Genomic DNA, 21747 nt, shown 5'->3' with positions numbered 1-21747 from the left:
AAATTTTTTAAATATTTATATTTTTATATCATGAAAAAGAAATGAAAATTTGTTTATCATAAAAAAATGCTTTTATGCATATTTATAGAAAATCAGTAACGAGTATGTTAAATGTGAGATCTTATGAGAGAGCTTATAATGTACAAGCTTCATTACAATATTATGGTAATGATTCTTATTGCCTCCAAATTTTTTTTAATAATGTATTTAACAAATGAATGTTCAATGTGTAAGTGTTTATTTAATATTAAAAAGAATTTACATTAATGTACCATTTGATCTTCCATTGCTTTTGCTATCCATTCTGGTTCAGTCTGAGTGATCTTTTCTATTATTTGGTTCACTTGATAGCAAAGTGATTGTATTTGTTTATCCCACGTTGGTAAAGTTTCACGTGCTGTATATAAAATAAAATTAGCGCGAGAAAATATTTTATTAAAAAAAATTGAATGTCTATTTAAACTTACTTTCGAAATGTACAATAGAATCAATTTGATCAATGTATCCATTCATCCGACCTTCTGTGATCATTTGGCTAGCAATTTTCTCTGCCTTCGTTGGTGGGATTTCCAATAAAGCACCCAATTCTTCGAATGTTATGTTATTATATAATTTACTAGCAGATAATAAGTTATGTTCTATAACAGCACGGTCAAGAATTGTTGATCCTAATCCATCGATTGTACATGCTTTTTGGTGAGGTTGCAACAAGGCTTCAAATTCTTGTAATTCAGATCGTCTAATGATACGATCCAAGTACATCTTTTCAAGAATCGAATAAGCAGGAAGTTGTTGACAGCGTTCATCTTTAAACAAGGTAGCCAACATACGACTTCTTTGTTGTCCTAAGTTAGTAATTGTGTTTATTATTTCTCTATAATTAAAATTTAAATAGTAAACTTTGGCTAATTACCTGCTGAAGCTAGTACTGTACAAATTAATGCATTTCTAAGAGCAGTCATTCGTTCATCTTCGTGTATAATAGTTCTATATGATAATTCATTATATCTTTGAGCTGCTTCAATAAACTTTCTTCTGTAATCTAATACTCTAGCATAACAAACTTTGTAATAAATTTGCAACCGTTCATTTTTGGATTCAGCCTAGGAAAAATAAGAAATTAACTGTTATTAAATATAAAATATATTGATCAAAAATTTAATTGATTAATTCATACTTGTAAAAGAGATGCTCTATTTATAAATGCTTCAGCTTGTACAGGATCATCATCCTCTAAGTACAGTCGTGCAATTTTAAGGTAAGTTTCAAGTTTATAGTCAACTGTGTATTGCCTAAAGATAATTATAATTAATATGAAAACACATAAAAAATAACCTCTTGTCGATTTAATGAAAGATATTATTATTTACTTTTGTCCCGTCTCTAATGGTATTCCAACTAAAACATTAGCTGCTTCCCTCCAGTTTTGATTACGTTCATAAATATCTGCTAAATGTTGTCTTATGCTAGCAACTTGTTCTTCAAAGGAGATGACGCGTGGTTGAATCTCAACGATTAAAATATTTGATTATAGTCTATACTATTAATTATTGATTTTATACCTTAACAATTAAGAGATTAAAAATATTTAGAGAAAATATCTTACTTTATCCAATGTATAATGTGAAACAGCCTTTGATATTTCATCGGGCAAATACAACAAACGAGAACTGACATCTGTTAAAATTTGTCTTGAAATGACCAAACTAACATATTCATTTACAACTGCAAAATAAAATATTACATGTCAATAGTATAATATCATAAAATACAAAAATAACAACATAAATACTTATAAACAAATTATTATTTAAATGTACGTTGTATAGACAAAAAAAATTGTGGTAAGACTATGTATACCAAACACAAATACCTGTACTTTTGTAACACACGAAATAACACTTCATAAATTAATATTATTATACTAGTTTTTAGTAGACACATTTACATATATTCATTACGAGATAACGTATTTCTAAAAACAGAACTAACATACTTGCTTCAATAAATATCTTTAAGGCATCAACCAGTTCTTCGCCGGACGATAATATTATTGAATCTAAAATCGCTCGATACCTGTAAGTACCATAGTTTATATCGAATATTCAGAAAAATATATGTTCAGTCCTATTTTTTAAGCTTACTTTTCCGCTTGATCTTTATGGGAACCACCAGAATACGCTAAATTCGTGAGTTGTTGACGTACAGCAGCTGCCGTCGCCACCATCTTTTCTATATGAATAACCCAAGATTAGTTTTACATGTATCGCAATCATGAACTATGCATGAAAACTGAGCAGTAAAAATGATACAGAAACGCAGTTTCGAACGAAAATAAGTATCACAATATCTTATATAACGATAATAAAAATTAATTTTTTAGATTAATTTCTTTATCAATAAAATTAACTATTCTATTATTTAAGCAGACTTCTATGTTTTAGGTAATTTGGGTAGAAGTAACGTTTGTATTACATGTATGAACGCATAGTTTCTAATACATACGTCACATTCTGTAGAAGCGCAAGATATAATACTTCGTATCATGAAATTATTATTCAAGTCACTGATTCTGTAAAAATAGATTAAAGGTGGCGCTTTTTGTATCAACATTGAAATTTATTGTCGACAAACTACATATGTATAAATGTTCCTCGGCTCGGTAAGAACGTAATCTATGTGCATTCGCATGCAAATTGTACAAATGAATACGAAGGTTATTGTTCTTACATTTAAAGAGTAACCAAATCGTTAGAAAATAATTTTTAAATGTAAACGTAATAATAAATTATTGTAGCGTGTATGTTATTAAGTATCTATAGTAGATTATATTTTTGTTTAAATTAGTAGGGCATATAAAGTTTTTCATCAAATATTATATTTGAAAGATGTATTACGGAGGATAATACTGGAAGATACATATATAATTTGGAAGAATAATATATTACATATAATATTAATCATTTATATATTTTATATATTATTTTATATATTAATAATTGTAGATGTTTATCATCAAGTGTATTACATATTATCTTTTTTTAAAAGTATAAATACAATTTACATTATTAAGTTGCAAAATATAATTTTATTTTTTATTTTATTTTACTATAATGTGTGGTTTCATCATTTATAAGCACAAAACCTAATGAATGAGGAAACACAATTTGTTACATTTGAATTTCAAATTTATCCTCCAATGTGCATTTTCTCAATGTATATGTACAACCTGCAAACTCACTTTAAAGAACTTTCTATTGTTTTTATACCTATTATTTGAAAATACACAATGTAAATAGAAATTAAACATTAAAATTTTTCTTTCACTTCCTTATCTTATCTATAGCGTTTTATCGATTGTTCTAATAAAATACTAGTTGATACCGTTATACTGTTCTATATTATTAATCATTCACAATTGTTATTAAGAAAGAATACAACTTAATGATGCATAATTCTGATTAAGAAATACAGTTTAACATAAAAATTAAATGGAACACTAATTATGGAAACTGAAATTTTGAATAACTATTATCCAAATTTAATGAACTTATATATACTAAAGAATATTCTGCTAATGTGTTGCATTCAAAATGTTCGAGTTTTTGGAACACTTGCTTTTTTATTGGCTACAGAGGGCGCTTAAGGCTGACGTGTTTGAGCCGCGGAAGAGCGAAAATGGCGAAATCGAAATTTGCAAAGTGCGCGAAAATATTGTTCAGTATTGGCATAATATTTAGTCAATAAAGTTGATGTTTGATGAACTGTATACAAAAAATAGACAATTTTATAAGAGTTAAAGAACCTATCATTCTTACATTCATTTGAGATTTTAATACCAAACGACCTTTGGGTCTGTTTGTACACAGCGGTGCGTAGTGCACTGTGGGACAGCAATGGTGGGCGCGTGATTTTGAACAAATTGGAGCTATCAAGGAAACACCCAGGTAAGTGTTAGAAATCTGATTAAATGAATTGTGAGACAGTTTGAATGGAATTTAAATTCATGAAATACGTATTAACAACTTTTTCAAATATACTATTGTAATTAAAATAAGCTTCGTGGCACGCCCCCACCCAACACTGTACGTACCTGATATGAACTGATAAGTTATAGGTTAAGTTCAATTTTGTACGATTATAAAGTGAAAACTGATAGGAACCTTGTTTTTTATTACTTTTTGATATCTCATGTGATTCCTTTTTTAACATGCTTTAATGTCGAATTGATTTGGACTAATTAAGATCTTTAGAATGCAGGCAAAAGTTCAGTTCATGGAAAATGGCGCGTTCGAGTAATAAATGGCGCTAATGTTCCTAAGTAGACTATCCTTCGAATTTTTCTTCATTATTCAAATTTTATTGTTCGAATTTTCAAAAGTTTGAATCTTACTCAATCTATGTATTGTTGGTTGCATACTCAGGCAATCCCATTGCTCCTTGTATCTATGGAGTGAATTTGTGCTTCCTAAAGATTTGAATTTTTGAATTTTTAAATCCTCACTGATTTATTTCGTTTTTACGTCATTTCGTAAATCGTTTAATATTTTACCGTTGATATACAATACTTTATTTTCACACATATGTTTTCGATATTTCGTGCTTTATGGAAAGACCATTTATGATACTTAAATTTCTAACCTTCATACCTATGAAGTACTATGTATCATGCAATATTTACACATCTGAAAAATTAAATTTTACTATGAATAGATTCATTTTAAGCATTACACAGTATATGTGATGTAAAAACATTAAATAATGATAGTTTCAATTGAAGTGTAGTATTCAATATTTTGTAGTAAAATGAAGTAACACACAAGTTTAAGGATCGTATGTTAGATTTGTATTTAGTTATGTAATTATTTTTGCGAAGAAAACAAAGATGAAATACAGAAACAAACTAAAACAAATTTTATAAATTATATTATACCTTTGTATACCTTTGTATAATATAATTTTATATAATACATCACAGAGTAACATGCTTTAAGAAATTAATATTAATAAATATGTTTTATATAACTGATAATTGTAAATGAGTACGTTTCTGTAATATATAATATTTCATCTAGGAGCGTAATCATGTCTGTAAATAAGGGGCAGAATGCTAGAGCTTTGGTTGAACCGCTTGCTCTTGACTCACGTACACTTGGCGATGGAGATTTGAGTGCGTTGAGTTTATCGCATAGTAATGAACAATATTCATCCAATGACTTTGAAGCATTTGCAAATATCCAAGCTGAATTAGAATGTATGAATGCGGAAGAAGTGATGACAACAGATGAAGAACATATAATAATTGAGCGTAATATTGAGGCTGAAACAATTGTACCTGATGTGGAAATGACTGAAGTTTCTGACCAAGCTCAAGAAGAACATATTATCTATACAACAGCAAATCAAAATAATCAAAATATTGTATTCCAAACGAAACCAACATTGCAAAGGCTTCCAGCATCTACAGTACAGGTATGAATGTATAATTAAAACATATAAAATGAAAATTGGAATTATTTATTTTAATACTACTTTATGATATTGTAATAGGTAAAATCAAATGTTGGATCGGCAACACAAAGTCAGTCTATTATGATAGTTTCTCCAGCTGGTGGGCAAGGCACTAGCCAAATTTTAAAAATTTCACATCCATCAACAGCATCAGCAGGACAGTTGCAATCGCTAGCACAGACTCTTATAGCAAAGTCTGCAGATGGTAATATAGTTCAATTAAGATCAGCACAACCTAGTAAACCGGTAATGGCAACTAGCCATTCAGGAAACATTACATTAGGAAATGTTCAGAATGCGAAGACAGTTCAATCAGCTGTAAAACGAACAGCGCAAAGTACTCAGCAAAACCGAAATGTAAGATATTCATTCATATCATTATTTGAACAGATCTTGTACATTGATCTTTTAAATGAAAAATACAATGTATTTTACAATTTTATTTTAGGTATATACAAAAATGATATTAGCTGGTAATCAAACACAATCAGGACAAGTTCTCATAACTAGTTCACAGAATGAAAGTCAACAAACACAAGCAATAAAATTTTTAAATAATACTGTTTCAAGTCAAGATATTACAAGTCCAACAAAAACTATAACATTGGCACAGGCGCAACAAATGGGATTACTTTCTACTAATAAAGTTCAACATATTTTACCTTCGTCACCGCAAAAACAAGTGAGTATAGAAACATATTGATTCATAATAGATTGTAAAAACTAAGCTATACATTAATCAAAGTATAATAATTTATTAAATCTAATACATAAATGTTGATATTTCTTAAAGGGGATAATTGTAAATAAATTAGTGCAATCTTCAAGTACTCAGCCTTCTAAAGTAACTATAGTTCCAAGCAGTACAATCAAATCTCCTACAAAAATATTACCTGCTCCAACATTGGGTTCCCAAATTAAAACTTCTGCTATATCAAATCAGCAATCTACATTTTCCTCTAATAATAAACCATCTGTACAACAGAGTCCACAGAAAGTGATTATACGTCAGGTTAGTTGTATTATCTGTCTTCTAATATATAAGTAATTTTTTTATATTTCTTTGATTACCTTTGTATCTGGCTCTCACAATATTTTATAGAGCTCTTTAAAACCTGGTACTGTGCTTGGGAGTGGACAAGTCATTAGAATACCAGCTAATCAAAATATTGTAACTGGATCTAATCAAGTACATCAAATACAAATGCCTGGAAGACAAGTAATACAACATTTTATTATTTTTCGTTTACCCATAAAGTAAATTATTATAAATAACAAATTCAATTGTTTCAAGGTGCAATATGTAAGATTAGTTAGTACTCCATCTTCGGGGACTACAAATGTTGTTACTGTAGGTAAGACGAAGTCGCAAACAACTTTGCAAACTGTTGGTGTTAGTCAGAAAATTGGAGGTCAGCAACAAATTGTTAAGGTTTGTGCAACTTGTAATAAAAATATGGTTGTTAGAAATTTTTGATATACGATCTTTTTTCTTCAATTATGATACAGGTAGTTCCATTAAATACTAGTAACCAGTCATTAAGGACAGTTGCACCTAAGGCTACATTAACGAGTAGTGGGCAAAGGTTATTAATTCCTGCAACTGCTACAGTAGGTAATCAATCGAAAAATACGGTAGCTATTCCAGCATCAGCTTTGAGTCAATTAGCATCTGGACAGGCAGTACTTTCAACCAATTCAAACGTGGGAAACATTGTGGTTCTACCAGCTCAATACATTCAACAACAGGTGCAGTAGATTATATACATAATTAAGAAAAAAAGTGAATGAAATAAAAATAAGTTACAACTTCACTCATTGCAATTGGTAAAAATGTACGTTGTGATTCATTAATTTCCAATAGACGTCAGATGAAGTGAAACTGAAATCTCAACAAGCTACACCCAGTCTATTGAGCAATTCACAAAGTTTGCAAACCTCGACAGGAAATTTATCAGTAGGATCTGTTATAGAAAGTAAAGGTTCTCAGAGATCCTACACCAGTGTTGAGCCTAATGGTATTAGGCCAAGGAAACCATGCAATTGTACTAAATCACAATGTCTTAAACTGTAAGTATTTGATATACTATCATTGTTGAATTTGAATCTTAAAATAATCGATTTATTATACTTATTATTATTATAATGCACCTTTCAAAAATTGAGCATCAATTCTTTACTTTTTTGTTATATAAATGGAGAAACGACAACCTAGAACGATAATGTATCTTTAATTAAAAGATTTTAATATAAATTAAGAGTTAATTGCTACAGTAGCGAGTAAACGTTTTATAATTGCATTAATAATCGAAAAATAGTGAATTATGAACATACTTTGTGATAGATATTGTGATTGTTTTGCGAATGGAGAGTTTTGTCATATGTGCAACTGCAATAATTGTTCTAACAATCTTGGGAATGAAGAAGAGAGACAACGTGCTATCAAGTCTTGTTTGGAACGTAATCCAAATGCATTTCGTCCGAAAATTGGTAAAGGTCGTGAAACTGGTGATGATATACGTAGACACAATAAAGGCTGTAACTGTAAACGCAGTGGATGTTTAAAAAATTATTGTGAATGTTATGAGGTACGCATACACATATACGCACAAGAGAGTTTTCTAATAGTTTTCTAAACTTCTATTCTAAAATATTTTTAGGCTAAAATTCCTTGTTCCGCTAATTGTAAATGTATAGGATGCCGTAACGTAGAAGAACCGAATTTAGAAAAGAAATCTTTGAAAGATCTTGCAGAAGCAGCTGAAGTTAGGACGGCGCAACTCACATTGAATAAAGCAAAACTGCAATTATCTGAAATGGCTTTTAGACCACCCGCTACCTCTAATACAGGCGCAAGGTATATAGTTGACAATAATAATTGACACAGTTGAATTTTTTAATTATTAATTGACATAATTAAGCACTAATGGGTCATGTCATATGATAAAATTACTTACTTATTAACCCTCGGATGACCGACTATCTAGCAATGGCACGGGGATCAAACGCTGAATCATTTATGATCCATGTTAAAGTTCTCATAATCTGTACTTTAGATTTAATTTTCCCATTAAAATGATATTTTATTATATTATGATTGTTAGATAATACTACAATAGAATAAATGAAAAAAAGGCGAAACTCAGAAAGATAGACAGTATGTAGGTTCGAGGGTTAATTATAGTAAAATGGCCTAATTTTGAACGTGAAGCTTCGTTATGGCTTTTTTAATTAAATACATATCGCCCTTTTTAATTTTGTAAATACAATATTTTTAATTTTATATGTTTAATAAATACTTCCTTTGCAGACAACCATTCAACTTCTTGACTGACAAAGTAGTTGAAATAACGTGTCAATGTTTAATGGCTCAAGCCGATGAAGCAGAACGAAACATGTTTGATGATGAAACATCTCAAAGATTAATAATTGAAGAATTCGGTCGGTGTTTGAAAGAAATCATCGAATCAGCTCATAAAGCTGAAGCTACCTAGCAGGTACATTTTGAGAAACATAACAATAAGAATTTACGATTTATGCGAACGTATTCTGAAATAAGAAATTTAGACACATTGATTATCGGTACCTCCTAATCTAATAATTGGACATAAATCTTGCAAAATTGCAAGCAGAAGTGTTATATACCAAAGATAATGGTAAAAATAGTAGTACGTAATACATTCAACCGGTTATTACTTTCGCTAGATGGGATTTAAAGAAAACTATATTTTCATGTGTCTATTGTTTATAATTATAAATCATATTTCTTATAATGCAGCTTACGATTAAGTAACTTATGAATAAAGCTTCTTATCTTCGGGTTTATCAAAAATATGATTAGTAATTATTTTAACTTACAATGCTATAAATGTTTTCTTGCTATGTATTAGTTTATGCAATGAAAAAAAATATAGAACCGACACGGTTGAATGTAATATGACATTAAAATGTTTCAACGATATTAAAATTTGTAACGCGTGTATAAAATTAAGCAATGTAGAACATTTTTATACATTTACTATTCATCTTGAAATATTAATATCTGAGAATCATCTGTTAAAGCCCTTGTATACCATAACATGCCCCGAGACAAGCAATGAATTTTAATCTTTTTCACTTTTTGTATAATATATTCGTATGTTTATATAGTACAAGTATTGAAAAAGACTCAAACTTATTACTTATCTCGAGCCATGCACCGAGACACATCTCATCGTGTGTTAGGGGCCTTTGCACTTGATTTTTTAGTTACTTATTTCTATTACTATCAACATACAACAATCTTGTTTTAATGCAAAATTTATATGTCTGTAGTATACTCTGCACGGCAAAGAATTTTTACAAAGTGTCGGTAATATTTTATTTTTTATTTAAAATGATGCAAATCATGAGTGCAAAAGTCCAAGAGATCAAATTTTTTGGATTAAGTAAATTATGGTTACGTTAGATTATTTTCTATCATACGTTGATTTTATCTATTTTGAGGTATAAATCTGAAATCAATTGGTCTTTTTTCTGTGCAAATATTTTACTATTTATATTTCAAAGATGAGAGTGATTATAGATAGTAAAAAATATTAAAACAATTGATTAGGCAATTACCATTGTCAGCATAAAAAAGATTGAGGTATTCGAAAAAAAAAATTTCGAAAATCGTTTGTAAATGACAATTGCATTTTTCTGATTTTCTGTGTAAGAGTATTTAAAGTTTGATTTTCATTTGTAATTTGTGATGTTAGATTTATCTTTGATGAAAGTTGAGGAACCTTTATACTTATAATTTATATGTGACCTAAAGAGTTTCTATAAAAAGGGGGATTATTAAATGTTTAAAGTGAAAATTGTCATTTTCCATGTAGTATTTCATACGTTTCCTTATTAATTCGATTGCGATATATAATATCGCAAACATTCTAATTCGAAGATAATTACATTTTTTGTTATGCAATATGTTCAGTTCATTCGTGTATATACACGTTATTTCCTTAACTACTAAAAATACAAGAAGTGTTTCATATGAAAGTTATTTAATTTTACGGGGGAAACTTATGAGGAAAAGTATAAAACAAACCGAAATACATTATTTAGTGACTTCTATGAAATCGAATAACTTTCATATTTTTCATGTGTTCGATAGTTTAGAAAATAATAAGATGTACACAAATAAATAAGACATATTATATGTTGGAATGCGCTCGTTACATTCAAGTTTACATCACTTTATATTTCATTGTATATTGTTTATGTACTTTAGTACACATGCAATTCTAAATATCACTTGTTATTTAATTAGCACTACAATGAATGGCATTGCAGTGAAAATGAAAAGATCAACGATATAATTATTTAATATATTAACTTCATGATTGATACATACAGTTGCGTAAATTTCTTTTTCATTATGCACTGAATAAATTATCACTGCAGTAGTACCACTATTTGTCTGCCATTAGGGGTGATGAAATTATAACTTATATGCAGGAAATTTAATATAAAGGATAGAAAATTTATATATTACAAATAGGGCTGTATAAGGACAAATGTAATATAGAAGTACAAATATAAATATATATTATATATTCGTAAAATTCGTACTTCAAAATTTATTTTAAGTATACAAATTGTACAGATTATATATACCAATTCATAACATAATAACATAGTGAAAATTGTGAATTGATTATATAATTTTACGGCACTGTATCAAATTTCATATATTAAAAAGAAAAATTATTTCGATAGTGAAAACATTAATTACTTGTTACATGTCATTTGCATAGCATGTTAAATGATAGAAATATAGTTTAAATTAGTGCTAAATAATTTTACAAAGATGCTGATGTATATGTATAATGAATTGCTGATATGTACAGATAATCATGTATTTCTAGGTATACCTTTGTGACTTGTCTTCTGTACATAGAAAAAATCTGATATCACAAAGTTAAGTAAGTAATTTATTTCTTTTCTTAGAAAAAAGTATTTAAAGAACTACAGAGTTTCATAATTTCATTGTACAAGTAATATGTAAAAAGTTTTAATTGATTTATAAATTCGTGTGAAATGTAAATAGGGAGTACATAAAGTAATAAAATATTCATTACATCTTGTTTGATATCAGATTTTTCAAAATGGTGGTTTAATAACACTAAAATGTACTAATAAAGGAAATATATATGTATATACATGTCGAACATGTGTACCTTTCAATAAATTTTTGTGTTTATATTGTACACGAGCAGTTTATTGATGTATGTACGAAAACGTTTTTTTTTATGTAATCTTAAAATTTTACTATTTTCTTAGATTTCTTTTTCTCTTCTATGTGAACATTTTTTTTACTTCCTTCTAATGATTCGATATTACCATCACCAATTGTATTTACTGTAATTGTATTTTCTTCTTTTTCTTTAATTAAATCTGGGCAATCTTTCTTTAAATGTGTCACATCACCGCACACTTTGCAACTACCTCCTTGAGGGTAAATACCTTTAGGGTTATCAGGACATTGCTTAGCAATATGCCCTTGTTCTCGACAAATGAAACAAGTCGCGTACCTAAATTCCGTTGGTTTAGACACTTTACATTCAAAATGTGTATGTTCCGTTGATCCACATTTGAAGCAGATTCCAGTACCTGCTTGCTCAGATCCAAGTTCAGGACAATCAGACAAATTATGTCCTGCTTTACGACAGTGAAAACAAACACATTTTCTGATTCTTGCTAATGCTTTCTCAGCTTTTCTCCTTTCTAATTTCATTGCTATATCTACTTCTTTTTTTGGGATACCTACAAAAATGCATAAAATACAGTATAATATATTACATATATGTATAGTTGGTTACAATCATTACATACATACAAGGTTACATACCTTTCATAACCATTTTTTGTTTCAGTTCACGTAATCTATCTGCATCATCTTTTTTTACTGGAAAACCATCAAATTTCACAATTTCTATTTCCATACCATTGATCATTACTTTTGTTGAACCTGTATCTGGTTTTCTTCGTTTGTGTTCTTTGTCATCTCGAACTTTAGGTTTCTTGTTGTTGTTTTGACTGTTTTTAATCTTTTTTCTAGGAAATTGATTTACATCAAATTTGACATTGTTTGATCTGTTTATATCTTTCTTAGCATATTTTTGTGTTACATTACTGTTCGCATTATTTTTACTATTTTTATTATCCCAACTGATTGCATTGTCATTATTACTTTCAGAATCAATTGCTGTTTTCTGTTGTTTATCAACTGTTACATTTGATTTAATTTTGTTGATTTGTGAAATATCACTACTGTTTATTGATGTTTTGAGAAAATTATGATCATTATGTTTATTTCCTTTTTTTTTCTTATTTACTTTAGTATATTTTATATTTGCTTCATTCTGTTCAATATTATCTTGTTTAGAAGTACTATTATTTTGCAGATTATCATTTAATTTATCTACCAAATTTTTATTTTTTTTATGCTTTTTAACTTTGACATCTACTGCAATTTCACTACCTTTGTTTAAGTTTCTCTTTAAAGATGAGATTTTTTTAGAGTTAACATTACTTTCATCAGTTTCATTTTGATTAAACGAATCAGGTTTATCTAAAGATGTTGTCTTTTTCTTTTTAATTTTCTTTGTTTTCGCATTATCATTTCTGATTGATGTATTTTCTTCAAATTCTGCCCAGTCATTATTAACATTTCCCACATCACAATAAAATACATCTTCATTATCCTGCAATAATTCTTTTGCGGACTTATTTCTTTCTGTATGTCTCTGCTGCCTAGACGAATTTTCATCTAACTGTTGCTTCAATATATACCAAGGTGTAGCTTCATTTGGTACTTTTTCATTTGATGATTTTGAACCCTTTGCTCTTGCATACCGAGTCATGTTCTGAAAAGAATAATAAACATTTCTATTTTTTACTTCAGAATAAATACTATTGTTAAATTATTTAATCTTTAGATTAACAACAATTATACATTAAAACTATTTTTTCATCGTTCTGCTGAAAACTTTAAAATTTAATATGTTGATTTATTACATTTTTCTTTTAAATTTTAATTTATATAATTTATATTATTCAAAATAGTAATAAAAACTGTTTGCTACATGTCAAATAACCTTACTTCTTTACACGTGATAGTTAACGCGTCCGTGATAATAAATAGCCCATTTATAATGAGATATTCTAGACTGCATCGACATTCTGCTTTTTTTGAACTATCCATTACTATCATTGCTCGGTAAAGAAGGGTTAAAATGCATTATAATAATCTGCTCTATACTACTAACGAGAGATAAGATAGATTGTCAACAGCCGGAGATTATGTGACTCCCTTACCATTTTCATATCACACGTTCAAGAATTCGCGACAAATAGCTTTGTGCTATCGAGGCTGTCCCATTTTAGGTAAAGGTGGCCGATATTAGTCGCGATATCTTTGACCACGCCATCGAAAATAATGCCTCGTTTAACCATTTGCACTTGATGATATTGTAGGAACCTTATGTTTGCAATGTTAACTTAATAAAACTTTTACTTTTAAAATATTTAAATTACTTTGAATGGAAACATGTATATTTCACACATATCCCAAAAGTATGGAAGAATTTGAGCTCAACCCGTTTCACAATAATGCGTTAACAATTTGTTACATAGATACGAAATATTTGTATTTTTTCTTTACATAAAAATACATGCTACATATTTTACTCATTACTCATTACTCATTACTAAATTTAAAAAATTTCAATATTTTTGATTCTTATTCCTATCACTTACAGCGCTGCCATGCAAAACTAGCCATAATCGATATGACAGGGTATGTCATGGAAATAGTAAGGGGTATTAATATTCCCGAGAGTATGTGAATAAAATTTTACATTGCATGTAATGTTTATCCTATAATGTGGTAAAACATTTGTAACAGAAATGAAATATATAGTTAATTCGATTCCTACTAACGAGCTTAAAATCTTGTATTATCGGTAATATCGAGCGCGATACCGAAATAGTGTCGATAATTCAGAACTGTGAAAAGAATATCCCATTACACGAGACGTCTAGACGCATTTTAAATCTATGTCATAAGCACGCTTGTGGTCCGTTGATAGTAAACATTGAAGGAGAGATTGTGTTGTTACATTGTATTTTTGTGAAATCATACAAGAAGAAGTATGGCTAATCCAAATTTAACAGATATGACAGAAGAAGATGCGGCTGATTTGCAATTTCCCAAAGGTACGTTTTATAGGTTAAGATGATAATTTTCATATTGATTCTAACCTAACTTTTATGACGTTTGTCATTCGGTAAGAAATTTAATTGAAGAATACACGTGGAACTTCAGAATCGAATTTTCAATTAATTTTGCGGTATGGCCTTAAGTAACGATGTTCCTCTTTCAGACTGCTCATCGAGTAGAACAGAAAATATCGAGAATGATATAGAACTCGACGTGTCAGTCGTGAAGGATGAAATCATTACTTCAGACCCAACATGCCGCGTATGCAAATCTGCTTTGACGGAGCCTTACATTCGTTGTGCGGTGTGTAACAACACGGATTTGTGTCCTTCTTGTTTCTCCAGTGGATCTGAAATTGATGATCATAATAATGATCATGATTATATTATTATAAAGAATGAATTCCCTTTGATCCATGGAAGTGGTTGGACTGCTAAGCAAGAATTAGAATTTCTTGATGTCTTACAGGAATGTGGTTTTGGAAATTGGGAAGACATTTCAAAAAGAATGCAAGGAAAGTCAGCTGAAGAATGCAAAAATCATTATATTCAGCATTATATCGATAATCAAAGTATACCTGGTTTGCCAAAAATTAAAGAAACAAAAATAAGTTTATTTGGTTGTGATTCAATACCTTATTTACATAAATTGCAAGATTTGGAAGAGCCACCGAGATTTGCACCTAATACTCTTAATTGCAAGCTTTTGGCAGGTTATAATCCAGCAAGGTCAGATTTTGAAGTAAATTTTGACAATCACGCAGAATTATTAATTTCTGATTTGAATTATAATGAATTTGAATCAAATGATAATTATGAGCTAGGAAAAGCATTACAAATAGCTATAGTGCAAGCATATAATAATCGATTGAAAGAACGTATGAGAAGGAGAAAAATTATACGTAACCATGGTTTGATTGCATTTAGGAGAACTATATCTTGGATACAAAGATATGAATGCACAATCACTAGAATACTTGCAGAAAGATTATTAATTTTTATGCAATTAATAAATGGTATAGAGTTTGACTTCTTAATGGAAGGATTGCATCGTGTGGGTGAACTTAAGAACTATTTAAATAAACTCTTTGAGTTTCGTAATAATGGTATAAAACATTTCCACAGTGTTGTGATGTTTCAAAAACTAAGTAAACTTAGGCAAGAAAATGAAAGAGAAAGAAAGCAATATTTGAATAATCCAGAATATAGTTGGAAGTCTATATTGCCTGGTTGTAACATTAATTTAACTAATTCAATATCGAATACAATTTCACAACGAAAGACAGCGCCACCGCTTGCAATAAAAGGTCTTCCTGGATATGAAAAGCTTACTGCTGTTGAAAGAGAACTTTGTTCAGTTACGCGTATAGTTCCTGCTAACTACTTAGATTTTAAGCAACTTTTGATAGGGGAGAATAAAAAGAATGGTTATCTTAGGTTAGCACAAGCTAGAGTTTTGCTTAAAATTGATGTAAATAAAACACGTAAAATCTATGATTTTCTTACAGAACAAGGATATATAAATAAACCAAGTCAATGACATACATTTAATTAAAATAGTAAAAATATTTGAGTTTTACGAATATTTCATACTTTGTGTGTAATGCCAGTATTGTGATATTAAATGTTAAGATTTGTACCTATTAGCCCTTGAGAAAATACAGAATTTATATAATTGACTGAAACTAATAACACGAGTGTGCACTATAGCTCATAAGTGCTTACCCCTGTAATTGTCTTCTTTACAATAAAGATTATACAACTCCTTATAAATCAGTTTGATTTTTATACACTTAAGTACGAGCTATAGTGCATGTAATACTGTACAAATATTCTAACAATTAATAATATTATACGACTATTCAAGCATAAATTATATGTACATACGTGTGTAGCTTGTTATTTACATTTTATACAATTTTTAATGACATGCATAATGAATTGTATTTTATAATGAGTCACGTAAATAAAATATATTTGAACATTTTTTTTTGGTGGTAATAATTATTTTAAAAAATGATCCTGTAATGAGTTTACCGATAATAAATTAAGAAAAGTAGCATGTGTGAATCTATTTTTGTTCTTAGAGTTTGAAAATGCAGAGACGCTATTAATCTCGGAAGTTTGGATGTTATTGGAACATAGAAAAGCACAAAATGAGTCAGCTGAAGAAGAACAAGAATTTTCCGAAGTTTTTATGAAGAGTTTAACCTACACGAATCGGTTTAAAAGATTTAAAAACAAGGAAACCATCGCCGCAGTTCGAAAGTGAGTGTATTTTATATAATAATGTGACTGCTTCTCCAATACGTCAAAGTTTTACAATAGTTCATTAAAAATTGTTTCTTTTTTTCTAGTTTGCTTATGCAGAAGAAGCTTCACAAGTTTGAACTTGCATCGCTTGCAAATCTCTGTCCTGAAACTCCGGAAGAAGCGAAAGCCTTGATTCCTAGTTTAGAGGGGCGATTAGAAGACGAAGAACTCAGAACGATATTGGATGATATACAAACGAAACGTTCTCTACAATATTAAGAAAAGTGTACATTTCCTGTAACTACTTTGTATGCCTTTCAATAAATTACTCTTTATAGAAATATGTGATCGATAATTTCAATATTATCAAATGATATAAGCATTTTATAATTTACGTTATACTATAAATTATCAGATTCAATGGTATTTGACCTTGGTTTTTAATAGAATCTAAATGTTGAAAATTATGCTATAACCCCTTGCAGACTCTGAACGAGATATCTTACGACACGGTATTGACCATTTGAGGTTTTTGACAAGATACATGTCTCATTCAGTGTCGACTGTTTAATGCTTTTAAAGAGAATCTTACGGCTCGAGCATGTTTACATTCTTTTTCGTACATTTTTAGGTTTTATGATGCGAACTATATTCGATATCTCTTTGAAAACGTCAAATGGTCCGTATTATGTCGCGAGGTATTTCGACAAAAATGTCAAACGGCTGATATTCGTCCAGGGTCGCTAAAGAGTTAATTTTAATTTATCGCCTTCGTTGTTCTATCAATCAGTAAGAGTAAGAATCTGTTTTTCCGTTCATTTCTTGTCATAGTTAGAAATTTATATAGTAATATTTAGATCAATCTATATAGAATAAATTCTATTCTAAGTCATTGATTATCATTGAGGATTTATAAACTCAATTATATTGCAAATATAACAGTATTACAAAAATAGAATTATGAATATAATTTCTAAAAAGATTTATTCAAATGGTTGGATGAAATAAAAACGGACCCGGTTAGATCAATAGTCTCATAAATAAACATTAATTCGTACTTCCGGTTTTCGTGGAAAAGAATCAAAACAATAAATTTTAACATTTTAATTTATTTACAACTGTATCAATATCTAATTTCTATTTTGCTCATTGACCTTAATTTTTACTGCTTTTGGGAAGTCTAGAATGTTTTGCGACAATACGCCTTGTAAAGTATACTGCGCAGTTACATCATTTTGCAATTGAAAAACTAAAGAAACGTCACAAAAGAAAAGAACTAATCTTATTAACGATAACCGCGCATTACCATCGGATAATTGCATACAGTTGACTGCAGAGGAGAATGAACTCCCATTATCGCCATGTTCCACTCTTGAGCAACCGTTAAATCGTCTTTGATCGTTTTCTTTTATCTGTTTCTGCGGGGGAAATGAAATGCACGATAAGAATCAATGGCGAGGCTCTGTAATTTGTTGTGTGGCATTTACGCAATAATGAACACTTGCGTTTTGTAAGATTAATCTTTAGGTTGGTTCGAAGGATTTTCTTGATGCACGAGTATTAACAGTTTGTGGATTTAAAATTATATTGAACTGCTGCTTCTGAAATGATTTGAGAAAATTCCTTGCCAAATCTGGTTTGCGCTATTGGTAATTGCATACGCATTAATGGTATTCCAGTTAATATTAAAGGGACGATGAAAGGTCGTTAGAACATGAAATCATAATTACGTGTTTTGTGCGTGCGTGTGTACTGGCGCCTGTTGCACGTCTAATTGCAATGGAATCACGATGTGAAGTCGAGTGAATCCAGGCGCCGCACTGACGTTCTCAAATCTATGTACACTTACTAATTATACAGTAGGAACTATAAGTTTGAGACGACGAATTATTATTTTTATTCTACATATATAATACGAGAATTATTGACCTTCTTAATTTCGTAGCTTTTTTCGTACCCTTGACTTCACTTCCCAAAAATCCTCTTTATTATCCAAAAAAGTTACTTTTATACGTGTAATAAGTTAAGAAACAATTAATTAACTTGTGTTCATATTAAATATACCTTTTTTGTATTATGTAAGATTAATAGTTCTGTTTGCAATTAAGTATCCATAACATTTTATGATACATGCACGTAACATTCATAATTTAATCTTACATGCATGTATACATACTTAATACTACTATTTTTAATAAAAAGATAGGAAGTACAGAAATACTTGTAAAGAAAATATGAAAAAATAGCCAATAATAATTAGTAAGTATTTATATACCTATGCTAGACTTCTTTTGAACCCCTTCGTTAAAGGTTATCATTGAATTAATACATTCGTTATCTTTATTTGATTTAATGTAAAACGGATAACGAAAATTTTAGGATTTATGCGGAAGGAGTAACGGAGGCAAGTAAGAAACCTGTGTCATCGACATTTCTTTCAGCACTGTATGGGACGAGACGCCATCTTTAATGACTAATTCCATGCATGAATCTCATTTGATAAAATAGTTACCGGCAAGAAATCATTCGTGATTAAAACAAATTTTTTTAATCGTACATCGGATCTCCAAAAAAGGTGAAACAGCCAAATATTTTTTATGGCGGTTGCTACATTTACCGCGACTTTCGAGTTCAACGAGTTCAACCATTAACAGAATTATTCCTTATTATTTTATACGAATGTAAAATGTAGTCAACGAAACATCATATTTGTGATGGTTTATCGATTAATTACTTATTTAACTCTTCATGTACTGCTCGTGATTGGGATAGCCACTGCCAAACGACTGATACAGTTTCCCCTATTGCGTAGAGTGTATGCTTCTACTTGTAAAATTTGATAACATTAAAATTAAAGTGTACCTGGATCTCAGTATGTTTTCTTATTATTTCTTCTCTTTTAGAACAGCGTTATTTTAACAGATTGTGAATTGTTAAGCATTCGGAATCTGACAGCTGATTAATAGGCTCGCGGTAGATAAAGCGTTAACAGACATTTACAGCCGCATGTAATTTTCCGTTGTTTTCCATATTTTCATCCGTGAGTCGTCGTGGACGCCGAATTACTCGCTATTGATCGACCACCCTATAGAACGTTTTTAATCATCGCCGAAATACGAATGGTCTGCTCGGCTATTCTTGGTTTTACACGCGTTCCCCGTCTATTTACTCTATTCTTCGCCCATTTACTTTAATTGCGCCATACTATTGAGAAGAGCAACGTCGCCATGGGCGGTACACGGTAATCGTTTCTTCGATTACTCCCACGAAGAAACCTTTTAAGATAATTACAGCGCTCGTTAATCGTCTGTAAACTCGAAGAAAATACTGCCCGGTTTATCATACGGCTCGCAAATACGTGCGCCAGTAACGTGATACCAGAATCGAGTTGATTTGAATAGAAGCATTATCAGAATTACCGCAAACCGACTGTGTTTGGATATCTCAGTGGAAAGATTATCTTTGTTTCTTATTTTACCGGACATCATGGGTACTTAATGTCTTGAACAGTGTATAGGAGTGTACTTAGGCTACGCATCCTAATAATTGAACACGTAACACGTTTCTTAATCTAGAAATAAACGCGCATTCCCGCAGTATCTCAACTGCTCCTCATTGAATTTTTCTCCGCGTCCCGGGCACACTGGATACGAGAGCTCGCGACGTTACCAAGATAATAAAAGTCAAGTTACGGTTAAGTCATAACATACTTTATAGACTGCAACATTATAACCGGTGTATCATTAGTAACAAAAAAAAAAGGCAACAAGTTTTAAAATGTTTGCATTATGCAAGATATGTATAGTGTACCTGCTCCAATGCATACAATAAGGTGAAATGTCGGTAAATTATTGTAATTGTAGACGAAAAGTGAAAATTTAAATGATTTAGTGAAAAAGGAAATTGACATTATTCATGACAGCATAACATAGAAACTAATGCAGTCTTATAGTTTCTTTATATATAGAAACGAAAGTAGACGGAATCAAAGGTGATTAACAATAAAATGTATAATATTCTACCATGTTTTTATCATTGAATTGTGGTTTGTTAATAAATTTAATATTTCTTCGTTCAAAGGTATTGAAAAAAGAAAAAAGTAACGAGAACAAGAAAAAGACACTTACTTCAAAAAACTAAATCATCTACAAATATCGCGGGAAACTTTTATATTTGAATACTTTATTCTCCATGGTAACAGAATTTATATTGTATATGTAGGAATTATTAAATGAAGAAATTAATTATCGTTAAATAATGAAACTGTTTATCATTTTGCAACGCATGCATCTATATCTCATGCGCGTAAATATCATCCTATATAAGACAATTTAAACCTGCTCCTAGTGTCGACAAATATTTTTAAATGATATCAATTAGTAAGCCTCATGCAAGCAATCGTAACACGGAAATAATCGCGAAGTAATTTTAGAATAACTCTTCTTCCGTTTCTCGCCTCCACTTTCGAACGATATCATTTTCCAGAAATTGCCTGGTAAATGGAAGTCTCTGGATAGTTGTATCGCGAAGAGCCGAAGCTAGAGCAGTCTCGCTGAAACACGCGAGAAGTTTGTACGCGTGTAAGGTCCAATCGATGGAATCAATTTGCATAATGTATACATGCGAAAGTATATGTTCCACAATGCTCTTCGATACTGCTGCTGGACTTGCCTGGTGGTATCGTAACCGAGGGGAAGAGGACTATTTAAATTCTTAACAGAATTTTCGTTGCAATTA

General features: G+C 30.1%; 4 protein-coding genes across 15 annotated transcripts; 2 read left to right on the top strand and 2 right to left on the bottom strand.

The window, feature by feature from the left end:
- Positions 1-221: 221 nt before the first annotated feature.
- CSN4 (COP9 signalosome subunit 4) lies at positions 222-2653 on the bottom strand. 3 transcript variants are annotated; one of them, XM_031985662.2, is made up of 9 exons: positions 2506-2653; positions 2145-2232; positions 1997-2076; positions 1607-1725; positions 1371-1507; positions 1178-1292; positions 914-1103; positions 468-845; positions 222-397 (listed from the first exon to the last, which is right to left on the bottom strand). In XM_031985662.2, exons 2-9 carry the CDS (start codon positions 2225-2227, stop codon positions 264-266), a joined length of 1236 nt encoding a protein of 411 aa, XP_031841522.1. In that variant the 5' UTR covers positions 2228-2232; positions 2506-2653; the 3' UTR covers positions 222-263. The 3 variants fall into 3 exon arrangements, with proteins under 3 accessions (XP_031841522.1, XP_031841524.1, XP_031841523.1); XM_031985664.2 differs by lacking the exon at positions 2506-2653 and adding an exon at positions 2476-2494; XM_031985663.1 differs by lacking the exon at positions 2506-2653 and having other exon boundaries at positions 2145-2469.
- A 992-nt stretch (positions 2654-3645) lies between these two features.
- Positions 3646-10965, top strand: LOC116430931 (protein lin-54 homolog). Of its 6 annotated transcripts, none has more exons than XM_031985670.2 (12): positions 3646-3947; positions 5076-5472; positions 5551-5868; positions 5960-6193; positions 6305-6523; positions 6614-6730; positions 6806-6943; positions 7021-7260; positions 7376-7581; positions 7856-8099; positions 8172-8368; positions 8822-10965. In XM_031985670.2, exons 2-12 carry the CDS (start codon positions 5086-5088, stop codon positions 9003-9005), a joined length of 2484 nt encoding a protein of 827 aa, XP_031841530.1. In that variant the 5' UTR covers positions 3646-3947; positions 5076-5085; the 3' UTR covers positions 9006-10965. The 6 variants fall into 6 exon arrangements, with proteins under 6 accessions (XP_031841530.1, XP_031841533.1, XP_031841534.1 ...); XM_031985673.2 differs by having other exon boundaries at positions 3941-4085; XM_031985674.2 differs by lacking the exon at positions 3646-3947 and adding an exon at positions 3969-4117.
- Positions 10966-11094: 129 nt separating this feature from the next.
- On the bottom strand, positions 11095-13758 carry LOC116430932 (uncharacterized). 3 transcript variants are annotated; one of them, XM_031985675.2, is made up of 3 exons: positions 13640-13758; positions 12386-13403; positions 11095-12300 (listed from the first exon to the last, which is right to left on the bottom strand). In XM_031985675.2, exons 1-3 carry the CDS (start codon positions 13748-13750, stop codon positions 11795-11797), a joined length of 1635 nt encoding a protein of 544 aa, XP_031841535.2. In that variant the 5' UTR covers positions 13751-13758; the 3' UTR covers positions 11095-11794. The 3 variants fall into 3 exon arrangements, with proteins under 3 accessions (XP_031841535.2, XP_031841537.2, XP_031841536.2); XM_031985677.2 differs by having other exon boundaries at positions 13555-13686; XM_031985676.2 differs by having other exon boundaries at positions 13493-13643.
- A 796-nt stretch (positions 13759-14554) lies between these two features.
- Positions 14555-17345, top strand: Ada2a (Transcriptional adapter 2A). Of its 3 annotated transcripts, XM_031985596.2 has the most exons (3): positions 14569-14754; positions 16845-17025; positions 17115-17345. In XM_031985596.2, exons 1-3 carry the CDS (start codon positions 14691-14693, stop codon positions 17287-17289), a joined length of 420 nt encoding a protein of 139 aa, XP_031841456.1. In that variant the 5' UTR covers positions 14569-14690; the 3' UTR covers positions 17290-17345. The 3 variants fall into 3 exon arrangements, with proteins under 3 accessions (XP_031841455.1, XP_031841453.1, XP_031841456.1); XM_031985595.2 differs by lacking the exons at positions 16845-17025; positions 17115-17345 and adding an exon at positions 15227-16744 and having other exon boundaries at positions 14555-14754; XM_031985593.2 differs by lacking the exons at positions 16845-17025; positions 17115-17345 and adding an exon at positions 14922-16744 and having other exon boundaries at positions 14556-14754.
- Positions 17346-21747: the final 4402 nt, after the last annotated feature.

The sequence above is a fragment of the Nomia melanderi genome, chromosome 5 (genome assembly GCF_051020985.1).
Source record: "Nomia melanderi isolate GNS246 chromosome 5, iyNomMela1, whole genome shotgun sequence".
NCBI classification, from domain to species: domain Eukaryota; kingdom Metazoa; phylum Arthropoda; class Insecta; order Hymenoptera; family Halictidae; genus Nomia; species Nomia melanderi.
Note: the sequence above shows the minus strand (reverse complement) of the source record. Positions and strands in the feature narration are given on the sequence as shown.